Source organism: Lingula anatina, chromosome 2 (assembly GCF_051362555.1).
Source record: "Lingula anatina isolate TDL-2025a chromosome 2, LinAna3.0, whole genome shotgun sequence".
In the NCBI taxonomy this organism is placed as follows: domain Eukaryota; kingdom Metazoa; phylum Brachiopoda; class Lingulata; order Lingulida; family Lingulidae; genus Lingula; species Lingula anatina.
Genome location: NC_141768.1, coordinates 35,159,072 through 35,174,489, shown reverse-complemented (window position 1 = coordinate 35,174,489; position 15,418 = coordinate 35,159,072). Strand labels below are relative to the sequence as shown.

Here is a 15,418-nt window from a genome sequence, read left to right as displayed (position 1 = left end):
ATGTTGAGCAAAATTCGTAAATAGTGGGAACCAAACGAGGAAGTGAAATCACCAGCGATTTCTCACAGCATTTTCGTGGCTGGAGGCTTACAACGGAGACATGATACATTGTTACACATATTGTTAGAAAGCCCATTCAATGCACTTTTTAAATATATTTTCATATTTATCATAGGACCCAAATCTTGGAAGTTATGATAGAAAACAAACAGCGAGGTTAGATTTCTTCCCGTTTTCGACTGCGTGAGCTTTGTGACCTGACCTCCCTACTGAAAGCGCCGGGTGGATACATAAATCATCGCTTTTTTTTTTGCTAGTCGACTGATGTACGCAATTTAGGTCAATTTCTTGACCAAGAATGCTCTCCTCCTTGTCAGAACGCAATGCAAGACAACATGTTAATAATCACACAGTGCGTTGATAAAATCACCCCATTGATATAACAACCTTATTCGGATATGAGATAAAAGCACAAATACAGATTTGTAATTATCTATACCCAAATGTACCTATGGAGTTGATCGATATGCGGTTTACTCTATTCGTTCTTTGCGTTGGAATTGTGCTTTCTTTTGTCCTGGGATGTCCACAAAAGAGGCACTTGAACGATACGCTCCTCTTTTCTAAGTCTACCGACAACACGTACAGTTTCCATGTCGCCTACCCGGTGGAGCCTGGAACCTCGGAAAAATGGTACATAAGGTTCGAGTTTCACCCGGCGGTTGATTATTTTGCGGTAGGTTTTTTTTTATCATATCTAGTTACACGTTAAACATGGGGAGTTGGAAGGCCATTGCTGCGGCACTTTACCCTTTTTGCTCAAAATTGACGATACATTGACGTATCTGGAGGTGATACGTGACCGTGGCGATATATGCTTTATTCAGTTTTCGGGATGTTTTTCGGTGAAATGCGAGTACATACTCTCGTTATGTTTGTCAAATAATACAATGCCACCTTCTTGTGATATATATATTTATTCTTGCGATTTTTTTTCTGGGATATCTCACTCTTAACTACTTCTAGTAATATTGTTAACAACATTTATTTTGCATTTTACGTTTGAGGAGTTAGGGAAACATGTTTAACCATATTATTTTGCCTCAACAGGTTGTGGACCCGTGTGACGGTTACTTGGAAAACCAAAGTAACAGAATTTTCAAGCTTTCAGGAAAACATAAAGGTCGCCTCGGACTTAGCATAGCAGCTGAATGGAGGGGCAATGCACAGACGGTCAACATCACTTTGTGTGACAAATTTTATTACACTGTCCGTGACTTAACACAGTTGAAACTACAGCCTCTTTCAGAGAAAAGTGAGTGTGTGATTGCAGCTTGACATAAAAGAGTAAAACTATGCAAAGTTAACTGGACAGTATACTGGATTTTACAGTGAATTATAAAGTAACATGATTAAGCGAATTTTCCTTGGCTCTTCAACATTTCATGTCACTTACCCTCCATCACCCGATCAAATTTCAAACTCAGAAACACCTCAAAAATATCATTATACTTGACAAGTTGACAACCTTCTTTTTTGGTGAAATAAGGCAAGTGAACAGTTGCATGCCCCCCTCCCCCTGCCCCGAATTGCTTTTTCCCTGTACGTACACGTACAAAATTCAATTTGTTTAGCAGGAGTATTCATCATGTCAAAGGGGTGTCGTGGTAAGTGCAAGGCATTTGCAAGGAAAAAAGAGGATTTAGCTTTTAAGACAACAGAAAAGCCCCATGCACACTACATGTAAGATGCAACCTCTTCGACGCTTATCGCATCTTATCTCTAGAAATTCTGCAAAGTCTGCCTGCAGAATTTTTTGATTGCCTTAAAGACCAAAATATTGGAATTTCAGTCAGACTATTGTCATGGAGTGCCCAGAAACTTTCTTCAAACAATAAAATCACAACTTCCATTCAGTATTCTTTTAAATCCCATATTTTTCATTCAAACGGATTTTTGGGAGATGCACGTTAATAAATTGTTTCTGGATTTGATATCGATGAAGAAATGCTAAATAAATTGTTGAAGTCCCTAGTATTTAATTGCAAAAACCTTATTTTTCATTTAAACACATTACGTCTTCAGGAAAGGTGAAATATATAATAATTGTAGGAGTTGATTAAGTAGACATCGGCGTTCACTTCATAATATATTTCAACCATTTAATACATTATTGGAAACTACAATCAAAAATTCATTTTTAAAATTGATCTTCAATTTTCTTGTTTCTTTTTGTTATTCCCTATTCCAGATTATCAAGGGAAATGTTTAACTGAATCGGATATTGGCAATATGTGGTGGGCAAAGAATTGTTCAGAAATATGTTCCTGTGAAGCAGTAAAGGAAAACATTGGGACTTTCACATGCAATTCAAGGTAATATTTAAATGCAGCACGCACTAATACACCGGATGCCATATGTAACTATGTGTAAATATGAACTCGTCACTCGTCTTGTCTTGTGACTTGATGTAGCTCTGACGCCCTCTAATTGTTCCTTTGTCTGTTCTTTTGTCTATGTCCCTTTGTTCTGTCTTCCCGCGTCTTTGCCACGTGACTTCACATTATAAAAGGCATTGACGCGGTATTTTCTAATAGTGCTGAAGTTGCTGTTCATCTGTCTGTTTCTATGTGGTAAGTTGGATGTCGTCTACTTAATTCTAGTTATATTTTATCTTGTCTTTTGCGTATCCAACTTCACTATACTATACTGTATTACATCGTTTTCTAATCTTTAGTTTTCAGACCAAGACGTATATCCAGCACTCTTTATAAACGCCCTTGAATAAGATCAGGGTAAGCCGTTATAGCTTTTATAAACCGTAATTATCTATATCAAATTTATTATTTCCTTATCATAGAGGTAAACTTTAGAATTATAAGTTATTTGTTGTATGTCATTTTATTTAATTATATCTCACCTTTATTACAGGGTGAAAATTTTAGTTGTAGCAATAAAATTTTACACAACCAGAGAGTCCGTCTGTTACAAATGGTGCCGCGAGCCGGGACCCCTACATGTCAATCGACTGCAAACGACTACGATTAGTCCACTGTACGTCTACCTGTTATAACAAGGCTAGGCGGTTTGGCCGATGAATCGGGGTCTCATTATCAACGTCACTGACTCGGTGTGAGTAGTGGACATCGGACATCTCTATGTGTGTAATTGTGAACACTAAGTGGTGGATCGTGTAAACCGTCTTCGGACCATATTGACCGACACCGTTGTGTTTGTATGACCTATACCTGGACTGTGCATATAAACTGTCACTGGCCTATCTGGATTGTCTCAGGACATCGTTCACGGAGGACTGTGCCTGCATACTTCCCCTCGGTTGTGAATGCCGAGTTACTTACCTTAGATGATCATTCAGGACGATTCTTTTTAGACTGTGTTGTGAGCCATTCTACTAGGAACATTTTCTGTGACATTTATACATGGTTTGGTAGCTTGGAGACTACGAATTTCGTTCGTCACGAATATCTCAGGATCGTCACATTATTGTGAAGACTGTAAGTTATTTTGACGTAACTGAATGTGACTCTACATGTTTTAGACATTCATTTCATTAAACGCATTTATTTTCATTGATAGTTTGATATATATTTTTTTCGTACTATACACAGGCATTGATTCAAATAAACCTCAGATTTGTTTAAAAGATTTTTTTTTGGCTCGAAGATAACCATCATTTATTCAGCTATTGTCAGGTGTGTTTATTCCTCCATTTAAATTTCTAAAATTTAAGTCTATTTGTTGATAGATTAATCGGCCAGATTACTTGTGTTTTTTAATGTCTGTGCTGCAATTTGATTAAAGGAAAGTTGTTTCTGTTCAAATAAGATTATATACATTAAATTAAAAGAAAAACTGTCTAGGGTAATTTACATTTAAAACATTTTAGTTGCTTACTAATTACCCCATTGCTTTTATTTATCATTATTTAATTGGATTATTCTTTAGTTGAGATGTTGTTTTTTTATTTAGTTGATTATTTTGTGGTTATTCAGTTAATTTAGTTCCATTAGTATTTAGTTCCATTACACCAAATTATTTTCAATTTGTTTATTATTTCAATTAGTTTATTGTGAGTATACCTCTTTGGTTTAATTTATCAGTTTAGGTTCAAATTTATTTTTCATTACAATATACTAAACGGCTAACCCTAATTTTTATTCCTTGTAGAATATCTTGATTTGCTTTTCTCTTATTTCCTCAAAATTTAGTTCCAATTTTCTTTACAGTTTCTTCCCAAGCTATTGATTTCTTTAGTTAAAAAAATCTGCTTATTTTAGTATATGATTTTCCAGTTGAGTTCTATTCAACTTTTATTGTTACATTCATTTTGAGTTCTTTGATTTCCTTTCATTGATTTCACATCATTTCATTGGTTTACTTCATTTCTTTGCATTCATACTTTTTATTATTTTATGTTTCAAACCCATTTCGGTTCATCCGTATTAGCTTTGCCCAGAGTGGTTTTACTCTTAAGACTGCTGAAATTTCAATTTGAATTTATACTTTTGCTTGGCTATCTGGTATTTACAATTCTGTAAGACATGGCTACTGGGGGTACGCGAATGTCTGATAAAGAGAAAGATAAACTTGTTGCCGCGTTTGAAGCACTTGATGCGAACCCAGATTCTGACCACCTTGAGCAGTGGATGGAAGAGTACGTAAGAGGTCATGAACGCGAAGAACGTGGTGAACGTAGTACATATTCGCAGTCGCGAGAATATATGCCTCCTCCATATTATACCGCGCCCAAACTCACAATTTTCTCTGGTGATTTTAATAAAGATGCCACATATGAAGCTTGGTGCTTTGAGGTCAATTCTCTTCGTAGTGGACGTGTTTTTCCCGAGCATGTGGTCTCCACCGCGGTTAAAAAATCTTTAAGAGGAGAGGCTGCAAAGATCGTGCAAAGATTGGGAATAAATTGCACTTTAGATGAAATTCTTGCTAAATTCAAGGGCATATACGGTGCAGTAGAAGATCGAGAAAATCTTCTTTCGAAGTTTTACAGCGCGAATCAAAAGGAAGGTGAGAGCGTGGCTGAATGGGGTTGCAGACTTGAAGATATTTTATACCGTGCGCTAGATGATCACATTATGTCTACAGACTCCAGGAATGACATGCTACGTATAAAGTTCTGGAGTGGACTGCATAAGCCACTTAAAGAGGCGTTGAGACATAAACTGGATGCAGAGCTGACTTTTGATCAATTGAGAGTCGAGTCCCGGAAAATAGAAAGTGAGTTAGGACTTTTACCATCGGAGAATAAAAACATAAAATCTGTTCATGTGAAGCAGACTACTGCAGAGACTAAGTCCAATGATTGTGAACTAAGAGGCATGATTAATCAGATCAATAGTAGATTTGATAGAATAGAGAAACGCTTTAATGCATTGGAAAATAATGCTGCAATGTCTTCTGGTCAAGAATCAGTTCACGTTTCAGATAGAATTCCACGTACCAGAGGTATTGGTAGAGGCCAAGGCCGTGGCTATAGAAGAGGAAGAGGTCGTACTTATTCTTCCTTTTCAGGTCAACGTTCTTTTTCAGTAACCAACAGGAATAGCCAGATAAACAATGCATCAAAAGAAATTATTTGTTTCAGATGTGGACAACCTGGTCATGTTGCTGTTGGGTGTAGAGCAGACATTAGTGCTCATTTAAACTCCAAAGAGTCTGTTTAGCCAGTGCAACAGACTCAAAATCTCCAAAGGTTGTTAAAAATACTCCAAATTTAGTGGGCGATTCTAATGAATGTATAATTGCTATTGACAAATGTTCTTTTTCAGCCTTATTAGACACTGGTGCCAATGTATCAACAATTTGTGAAAATGCATACAAGAGAATAGAGCAGGTTTATCCTCTGAAACAATTAGATCTTTGTCAGTTGGAAATTGAGGTAGCTGGAGGTCAGACATTACCTTACTCTGGTTATGTTGAGGTAGACATTAGTATTCCAGGTGTATCTGACCCAATAAGCTGTGTCATGTTGGTTGTGGCCGATACAAAGTATGGTAAGGATGTGCCTATTGTTCTAGGAACTAATGTTTTAGAACTCATCATGAAAAATGTAGAGAGCAAGTATGGTGTAAGGTTTCAGCAAGCTAAACACATTCCAAGCTCTCTGTTACTCTCCATGAGGTGCCTGAAGTCGATGCATGATAGACTGAAAAGAAACAACGGACAGATAGGTATTGTAAAATCTGCTATCTCTGACAAAGTAGTTATTCCAAGCAATACTTCAGTTTTAATCAAGGGCTGTATTGATAGGAAATTGGACGTTTTACCAAAGGTAGGTATCTTGCAGCCATGGGAGAAGTCAGTTTTACCAAGAGGGGTAACCATTACTCCAGCTTTGGTTGATACCAAAGAACAAGAAGTTTTACCTGTTCAGGTGAGTAACCTTAACACATATCCAGTTGTCATAGCACCTAAAAGTGTAATTTGTCAGATACAGGCATGCCAGGAGTTGGACGGTGAAGAAGAGGATCATGGTGGTTCAAACAATGACAACATGGAATATTTGTCTCAGATAGATCTGAACAAAGATTTATCTGATGAGAAATTCAGGAAGGTGAGTGATTTTATCCAAGGTTATTCAGATATATTTTCTCAAAGTGATGAGGATGTAGGTTTCACCAGTTTGGTTAAACACAGGATAGTCTTGTCAAATCATGAGCCTTTTAAGCAGAGACATAGGAGGATTCCACCCTCTATGTACCAAGAGGTAAGAAATCACATCAGACAACTTCTTAACTCAGGTGTAATAAGAAAAAGCCAAAGTCCTTGGGCTTCAAATATTGTACTTGTAAAGAAGAAAGATGGTAGTCTGAGATTGTGTGTTGACTATAGACAGCTGAATCAACGTACTGTGAAGGATGCCTTTGCATTACCACGGACTGAAGAACTCCTTGATGATATTGGAGGTAAGCTGTTTTATAGCGTTTTAGATATGAAGAGTGGTTATCATCAAGTCCCCATTGAAGAAGCACATAAACAGTACACTGCATTTACTGTCGGACCATTGGGTTTGTATGAATATAACAAACTTCCTTTTGGGCTATGCAATGCTCCAGCAACATATCAGCGTATGATGGAGGAGACTCTGGATGGTATCCATGACTCAGGTGAGAAGTTTTGTCACATTTATTTGGATGATGTGATTGTAGCGTCAAAATCTTTCTCAGAACATTTGGATCATCTCAGCTTGGTCTTTGAGCGCTTTAGACAAGCAGGTCTTAAGCTATCTCCAAAGAAATGCAAACTTTTCCAGGAAAAGGTATGTTTTATTGGTTACATTGTATCTTCAAGAGGCATTGAAGCTGACCCAGCAAAGATTGAAAAGGTAAAGAACTGGCCTGTCCCGAAAACTGCAGATGAATTGAGAATATTCTTGGGTTTCACGGGCTACTACCGTAAGTTTGTAAAGGACTATTCAAAAATTGCTAGACCATTGTACAACTTACTTACTGACCCGGTAGATGCCAAAACTGTAAAGAAAAGAAAAGGTAAAAAGTCACCTAAGCAGAATGCATGTTGGCAGTGGAAAGATGATGAGCAGCTAGCTTTTGATACGTTGAAAGGCATTTTGTCATCACCACCTGTGTTAGCTTACCCAGATTTTAGCAAGCCATTTTTTTTACACACCGATGCATGTCAGACTGGTCTAGGAGCTGTGTTATACCAGGAAAATGAAGGTAAGGAACGAGTCATTAGTTTTGCTTCTAGAGGCCTCACGAAAGGTGAAAGAAACTACCCTGTTCACAAATTAGAGTTTTTAGCATTGAAATGGGCTGTTACTAAAAAGTTTCATGATTATCTTTATGGTAACACATTTGTAGTCTACACAGACAACAACCCATTAACATATGTTCTTACAACTGCAAAACTGGATGCTACAGGACACCGCTGGATTGCTGCCTTGAGTAATTATGACTTCACTATTCGGTATCGTGCTGGAAAGGCTAATGCTGATGCCGACGGACTTTCAAGAAAACCTCAAAACAGTGAAGGTGAGTATGACGAAATTTCTAAAGATGTCATAAGATCTATTTGCCAGAAAACCGACACTGGTTATTTAGAAAGCATCTGTATGTCAGCACAGATTGTAGATGAGCAAGTATTAGACTCTAGTGACTTCACTCCAGTGGATTGGAGATCAGAACAAATGAAGGACGAAGTGGTAAGTTTTTTTCTAAAAGGAGTTGAGAATAAGCAGAAACCAGTTGTTTCAGAATTGCAAGAGGGAGAGATGAAAGCATTTTGTAAAGAATTTCCACGATTAGAGGTGAGAAACGGTATTTTGTACAGGAAGGCAGAAATAGCTGGAGAAACAAGATTCCAGTTAGTCCTACCGAAAAGTCACAGAGCGACAGCAATGAAGGGAGTACACAACGACGTTGGCCATTTAGGTAAAGAAAGGGGAATGTTAAACTTGAGGCAAAGATTTTATTGGCCACGTATGGCAGTTGATTTAGAAAACTGGATTAGAACATGCGAACGATGCTTGAAACGTAAGTCCCCATCAAATTCAAAAGCTCCTTTAGTGAATATACAAAGTACACAGCCTTTAGAACTCGTTTGTATGGATTTTTTGACTTTGGAAACATCAAAAGGTGGGTATCAAAACATTTTAGTCATAACTGACCATTTTACAAAATTTGCAGTAGCTGTTCCCACTAAGAACCAAACAGCAAAAACAACAGCTAATGCCTTTTTACAAAATTTTGTTTACCATTTCGGCTTTCCAAAACGGATTCATAGTGATCAAGGTACAAATTTTGAATCGAAATTGATCAAGGAAATATGTCAATTAAGTGGGATGGAGAAATCACGTACGACTAGTTATCATCCTATGGGTAATGGCATTACCGAAAGACTTAACCGTACACTTTTAGACATGTTAGGGACACTAGAGCCAGATCAGAAGATCGACTGGAAAAAATACGTTGCGCCTCTTATTCATGCTTACAACAGTACAGTACATGAAACTACAGGTTTTACTCCATACGAGCTTATGTTTGGACGAAAGCCGAGGTTGGCTATAGATGTAGTATTTGGCTTAACACCAGATAACCAGAGTTTTTCTGATTATTGTGAATATGTTGATAATCTGAAAGAACGTCTTTTGCAGGCTTACAGGTTAGCACAGAGCAAAACAGAAATTAGCCAGACACAACAAAAGAAGCAATATGATAAACGAGCGAGAGGTTCTGTCTTAGAAGTGGGAGATCGGGTATTGGTTAAGGTTGTAGCATTTCAGGGCAAGCACAAAATAGCTGACCGCTGGGAACAAGATGCATATATTGTTCGTGCCCAGCCTAATCATGATATACCAGTTTATGTTGTAGAAAAAGAAAATAAGTTGGGAGAAAAACGTGTGCTTCACAGGAATCTGTTATTACCAATATCGCAACTTCCTATTTCAGAGAAAACCATCATAGAGAGACCAAAGCCGAGGGAGAGAAAGTCATTGAGACGTCGTAATCAAATGAGAGAAAAGAGAGTGCGAGTGAGGAAAGACAGTAGTGAAGGTAGTAGTAGCAGTAGTGTAGATGAGGAAGATGAATATGTGTTTGTAGGTGATAGTGTGTACAGAGAACTTGAAGAGAATGCTGGTATACGTAGAAGTGATAGTGAGACGGAGCATACAGTGGAAGAAGTTGCAGCACCGGACACAGTTGAGACAGCTGAACAGGAGTCAGTTGCCAGTGAATCATTGGTGTCCGATGGTGCTGAAGATCAAATTTCCCGAGATGTTGAGAGTGTGAGGAAGGTTCCAGTACCTGTGCCTCGCACACCCATTCCAATCCCCAGAAGGAGTACGCGACATCGCAAACCGCCTGATTATTTAGTTATGTCTCAGGTTGCGGGGATTTGCGAAGATATTTTACGGTTGATGAGTAATTGATATATATCTCATTTGTATAATCTTACATAAATATATTGTTTAATAAAGGAACATTTTGAATGTAAATATTTGTGTATTTATATTTGTGTTTTTTTTTTGTATGTATTGGTGTATGTCGGGACGACATTTCACTGGAGGGGGGAGAGTGTAACTATGTGTAAATATGAACTCGTCACTCGTCTTGTCTTGTGACTTGATGTAGCTCTGACGCCCTCTAATTGTTCCTTTGTCTGTTCTTTTGTCTATGTCCCTTTGTTCTGTCTTCCCGCGTCTTTGCCACGTGACTTCACATTATAAAAGGCATTGACGCGGTATTTTCTAATAGTGCTGAAGTTGCTGTTCATCTGTCTGTTTCTATGTGGTAAGTTGGATGTCGTCTACTTAATTCTAGTTATATTTTATCTTGTCTTTTGCGTATCCAACTTCACTATACTATACTGTATTACATCGTTTTCTAATCTTTAGTTTTCAGACCAAGACGTATATCCAGCACTCTTTATAAACGCCCTTGAATAAGATCAGGGTAAGCCGTTATAGCTTTTATAAACCGTAATTATCTATATCAAATTTATTATTTCCTTATCATAGAGGTAAACTTTAGAATTATAAGTTATTTGTTGTATGTCATTTTATTTAATTATATCTCACCTTTATTACAGGGTGAAAATTTTAGTTGTAGCAATAAAATTTTACACAACCAGAGAGTCCGTCTGTTACACATACATTCATAATATGCTATTTCCAATCACTTTAGATAACACTGGTCACAAATAAGTTCCTAGATTGGACAAACGCCTTTGTGATTGTTTGGTAAATTACAAAAATGTGTCACGTCACACACCTGATTGTGCATAGAATTCCTTGCGTGTAAGAATCATGAGCAAATAGCTAAAAAAAAGGCTCACAAGTATCTTATAAGAGTCATAATCCCCATGATAATTTTCATTGACATCAGACTGTTTGTACATGTTTTTCATCAGAACTGAAAAGTTTAATATAAGCACAATTTTCACATTTCAATGACTCATTCAGGTGTCAGCAGTATGACGACATGGCATCTCTACAAACACCAACACAGTGGAGAGACTGGTGCAACAAAGTGAGGCAAGACAGATGGGAGCGGGACGGAAATTATTACTGTATCTCAAACTTCTGTAAAAAGATGATTCAACTGTCTTCACCAAAAAATTGATGAATGACCTCAAGCAACTCCTTTTGTGTAAAGGAATAAACAGTTGGCCTAAGAGGCAAAACATGGATTAAATCATTAATTCATAGAATGAGGAGTAACAAAAGTATATACGTAAGGTTTATTTTTTCACAATCACAATAAATGCAAAAGTCCAATAAAATATTTTTAATAAAAAGGCTTTCCTTTTAAAAGTTGCACTATGGTAAAAATAAATTAATACCAAAAGTTTATAACTAACATTCACAAATAAAATGATAAACATGACATGTGAACGTTGACAGAAGCAAAACATGACATGTGAACACTGACAGAAGCAAAACCATTGCAAGGTATTTATTTATGTAACAATTTATAGTTAAAAAATATTCTTGGAATATTGATTTACTTTGCTAAAAAGAGTTATTCCTTGTCAGAAAATTTTATTTCTCTTGTTACAGCAGGCTTGGCACCCTTGAAATTGAGCCATAGCTGATTATCAGCCATACGATGTTTTCAATAATGTTCTTACTTGGAGAGAATGTTAGGTATTTCAAGTTAACTACATTGGCCCAAGAAATGTAGAAATAAAAACACTGGTATCAATATTTAATGTGCCATGCCACCACCTGTCTGGAAAGTATATGAGCTGGAAAGAAAAAAAATATAAAATGTAATAAATTGTTTATGCCTGAAGTCAGCATGAAAATAGTATTTTAAAATCACAATAAAAATATAACTTCACACTGTCATATTATAGAAAAAACAAAAATATCCATATTCATATATGTACATGTATTTGAATTAACTATTGTAATATTATAGCCAAGAAATTATAATTTTGTGTTACTTATTTGCTTTGTTTCTTTCAGTCTGAGAATGAAAAGTGTTTCAAGAATTTATGCAGGTACTTTAGTCTTCTTTTTCACAATGTACATACACAAGAGCAAAATGAGAGGTAATGCTGATGTTTCAGCAACCAAACAAATCCATAAACTAAATAATTAAAAGTTTCAACTAACATAATATGAGACCACGGCTTTTTTCAGCAATCAATTGGCATCTCTAGACGGCCAATATTTTCAAAGACGGCTGTACAGCTTGTGAATCTTTTTGAAAAAATGATGGCTTGGACTCCCTGCAATTTTGTAAGAAATTACAGGTGATAATTTTGGATAGCCTTTTCCCTAAAATCCTGGGAAAAGCCCTGTATGAGACTGAAAAAAATTACTTACATCTCCTGGTCCAATTGTGCACTCAAGAGGTTTTTCATTTTCACTTAGATGTGGGTAATTGTTCACTAACCAGTGAAGAGTGGTCTGGTCTGGGTCAAATGATGGCTTTTGCTCAGGAGGAGTTAGAAACCAGCGCTGGAATGAAAAAAAAAAGAAAAAAATGTAGATTTATCACTTTGATAAAATGAGGGAATTTTATCAAATATACTTCCACGATAAAACAGTTTTATTGCTAGGATAAAACTGACATGTTTGTTGAAATTTTAATGAAATGCTTGCTAGGAAAACAATCAGGTGAGAGAACTAGCTGAACAACTTGCTAAAACCAAAATGGTCCAACCATAAGTGTATTGCAGAACTTATTGAAACTGATGCTTTGGAAATAACGTTTCTGACAAAAAACAAGAAACATGCCTGAATAAATCATTTTATAATGCCTTCTCAAATCTTAAACAAAAACAGACACACAAAAATGATAAAACCAATGCATGTTTCTCCTAACTGATACACATTTGTAATGGTGTAATACCTTACCTTTCTCCCATAAATGACTTCTCCAAACCCTGGCCCATGAAAATGGAAAGGTACACCTGTACCGGCACCTTTCCAGAAAAATTGAAAAAAAATGTGAAATATAATGCCAAATATCAGCATTTCAAATGAAGTAAAATTGCTGTAAGAAAAAAGATCTTATTTCAAATGTCACTCATAAAAGGTTCTGTGTAAGGATTCCTTGGGTGCTTTTCAAAGAAGCTATTATACTGGTAGTTTCAAACCAAAGTCAAATTTTATTTCACCTTGTCGGGTTTTATAAATCTAGCACCCAAGATAAGAGGAATATCGCTGTCCATCCATGGGGAATATAGGTTCCCTAGTAGATGTTGCTGTCACTATATGCCCTAGACTACATGTACTTCAGTGGACACCTTACCTGCAAGCCCAAAGCTAAGCACTCCTTCAGTCTTTGGTAGTTTCCACTGTGGCTGGTTATACTGCTCAAACAGATCACTCCACTCTGTGTAGTTGTTATCACCAAACCAGTATAGTGTTTCTAAAATAAAAATGAAATAAGAAGACCAGTGTAAATTGAGGAGAAAAATGTGTCCCCATGCAACATACCAGTATGACATACAAGGAATATGTTGCACCAACCAGAATAGAAAAAAAATGCCACTGAAATAATTCATAACATGCCTATGTTTAGGAAAAGTTACTTACCATTTCCTAATGTGTACAAACTTTGTGGCTTTAATATATTTTCTACGTATTCCCGTAGTGTGACATCAACTGAAATATAAAGAAGGAGGGTTGTGTTTTTTTTTGTCTTATCAAAGATTTCACTCAAATACTGTGATGATACTGTTATCAATGGGGAAAAGATATTTTAACATTTAAATGTTTCAGATATATTTATTTTGAAAGCATCAAAAATATATGTTTGTGTTGCATTTGTGGTGCTTTAATTGTATAGAATGAAACTTTGAGGTAGCCTGCTTTTCAGTTTTGTTACTACCTTTCAATTGTATGTTTTAATTTGAAGAATTTATGACTTTATAAATACAGTACCTGTAAAATTCATGATTTTTCCCATTGAAAAGTAATTTCCACATCTCACAGTGATACAAAGCTTATATGAACTTCATTTTGAGTAGAAAAACAAAGTTGTAAAGACTTACCTTTTTTATAGGAATAAGTATTGGCAGAGCTAAGACGTATAGTTTTGCTGCCAAATTCTCTCAACATATTTTGCTTACTGCACATTTTTCTAAATTCCTGAAATCATAAAATCATTCCTGAGCATGGTAAACACCTCTAAGTAAACACACACCAGTGTACCAGTAAATGAAAATAAGACTTCTGACAGTGTAGAGTAAAACAAATAGTTCCACCATATCACATGTATCTCTATAAATAAGTGTACGTGTTGCAAAAAAAGCAAAAAATGATTAAATTGAAAAAATCTAAGTCACAGATGGAAATATGCTTCTAGTGGTTCATTTATTTATAACAGAGTCAAAAATTAACAAATCATGGCAACTGATGAAGATTACCTCATTATATTTAATTCCAGATATAACCACGGGGGCAGTGTAAGCATATCTAAGGATGGAAATAATGAAAAATATGCATAAGATCATCATTTTAACTACAGTAAAGTATTTTTTCCTGTAATATCGATCATAATTATTTTTTCATATAAGTATTTTATTTTTCTTTTCAGTATAAAACATTTGCTACACAATTGCTGAATAATGTATTTCAAGGTATATTTTCGCTAATTTACAAAAAAAAAAAAAAAAAAAAAAAAAAAAAAAAAAAAAAAAAGCAATAACACATTTTTATTTCAAATGAAATTGAATACAAGTTACTTTCTAATAAAATCTTCTTGAGTCAAAGTTGCAGCTTCAACTCTTTCAACATTGCAAGGTCCAGGCTTGGCAACCTGCTCCCTAAAATCTGTGTACCTAAAATAATGCAAATAATTATCACTGATGAATTTGCTATGTGTAAATGCTTTAATAATTTTTTAACTTTTTTCTTGTGGTAGACCCAAATAAAACGTTATTTTTTCATGAGATCAAAATTAAAGGTCACACATAAAACCGTATTGCCATCTCAGACTCGGCCAATGTCATTGTCTGTGGTGGTATTCGTAGTCCGTGTAAATTCTCACGTTCGCCGGCCGGTTTCAAATGGAGACCAATGAGTGTCTTTAGGCATACAAAAAGAAAATCACCCTATCCTATTTCCAACTATAAGCATTGTCCACACTAAAAATCTACATGGGAATGATTTACACAGCACAATATTAAAATTTAAACCGACTACTCAGTATTTCAAATACTGATGCAGACGAATGGTTTTGTGTCTTCAGTCATAACAAATGTTTAAGTGTATCTTACCAACCGCCATCATTTTTATCAGTCATAACGTCTGATGAACATGAATCTCCATCACATTGTTCATTCTGTGTCGTAAAATGCAATACATAAAAGCACAAATACAGCAAAATGTTTCTATGAAAATGCCACATGTTAAAACTAAATCAAAATATGAAACACGTCAGTGGGTACTTGATCATTATTA

General features: G+C 35.9%; 2 protein-coding genes across 2 annotated transcripts; one reads left to right on the top strand and one right to left on the bottom strand.

Moving 5' to 3' along the window:
• Positions 1–313: 313 nt before the first annotated feature.
• Positions 314–11,704, top strand: LOC106162994 (uncharacterized). Its single transcript, XM_013540457.2, has 4 exons — positions 314–736; positions 1,111–1,315; positions 2,252–2,375; positions 10,961–11,704. The coding sequence occupies exons 1-4, from the start codon at positions 512–514 to the stop codon at positions 11,118–11,120; spliced, it is 714 nt and encodes a 237-aa protein (XP_013395911.2). The 5' UTR covers positions 314–511; the 3' UTR covers positions 11,121–11,704.
• On the bottom strand, positions 11,227–15,415 carry LOC106162993 (jmjC domain-containing protein 8). Its single transcript, XM_013540456.2, has 9 exons — positions 15,235–15,415; positions 14,701–14,796; positions 14,383–14,431; positions 14,008–14,104; positions 13,550–13,618; positions 13,263–13,382; positions 12,866–12,933; positions 12,332–12,466; positions 11,227–11,745 (listed from the first exon to the last, which is right to left on the bottom strand). The coding sequence occupies exons 1-9, from the start codon at positions 15,363–15,365 to the stop codon at positions 11,659–11,661; spliced, it is 852 nt and encodes a 283-aa protein (XP_013395910.2). The 5' UTR covers positions 15,366–15,415; the 3' UTR covers positions 11,227–11,658.
• Positions 15,416–15,418: the final 3 nt, after the last annotated feature.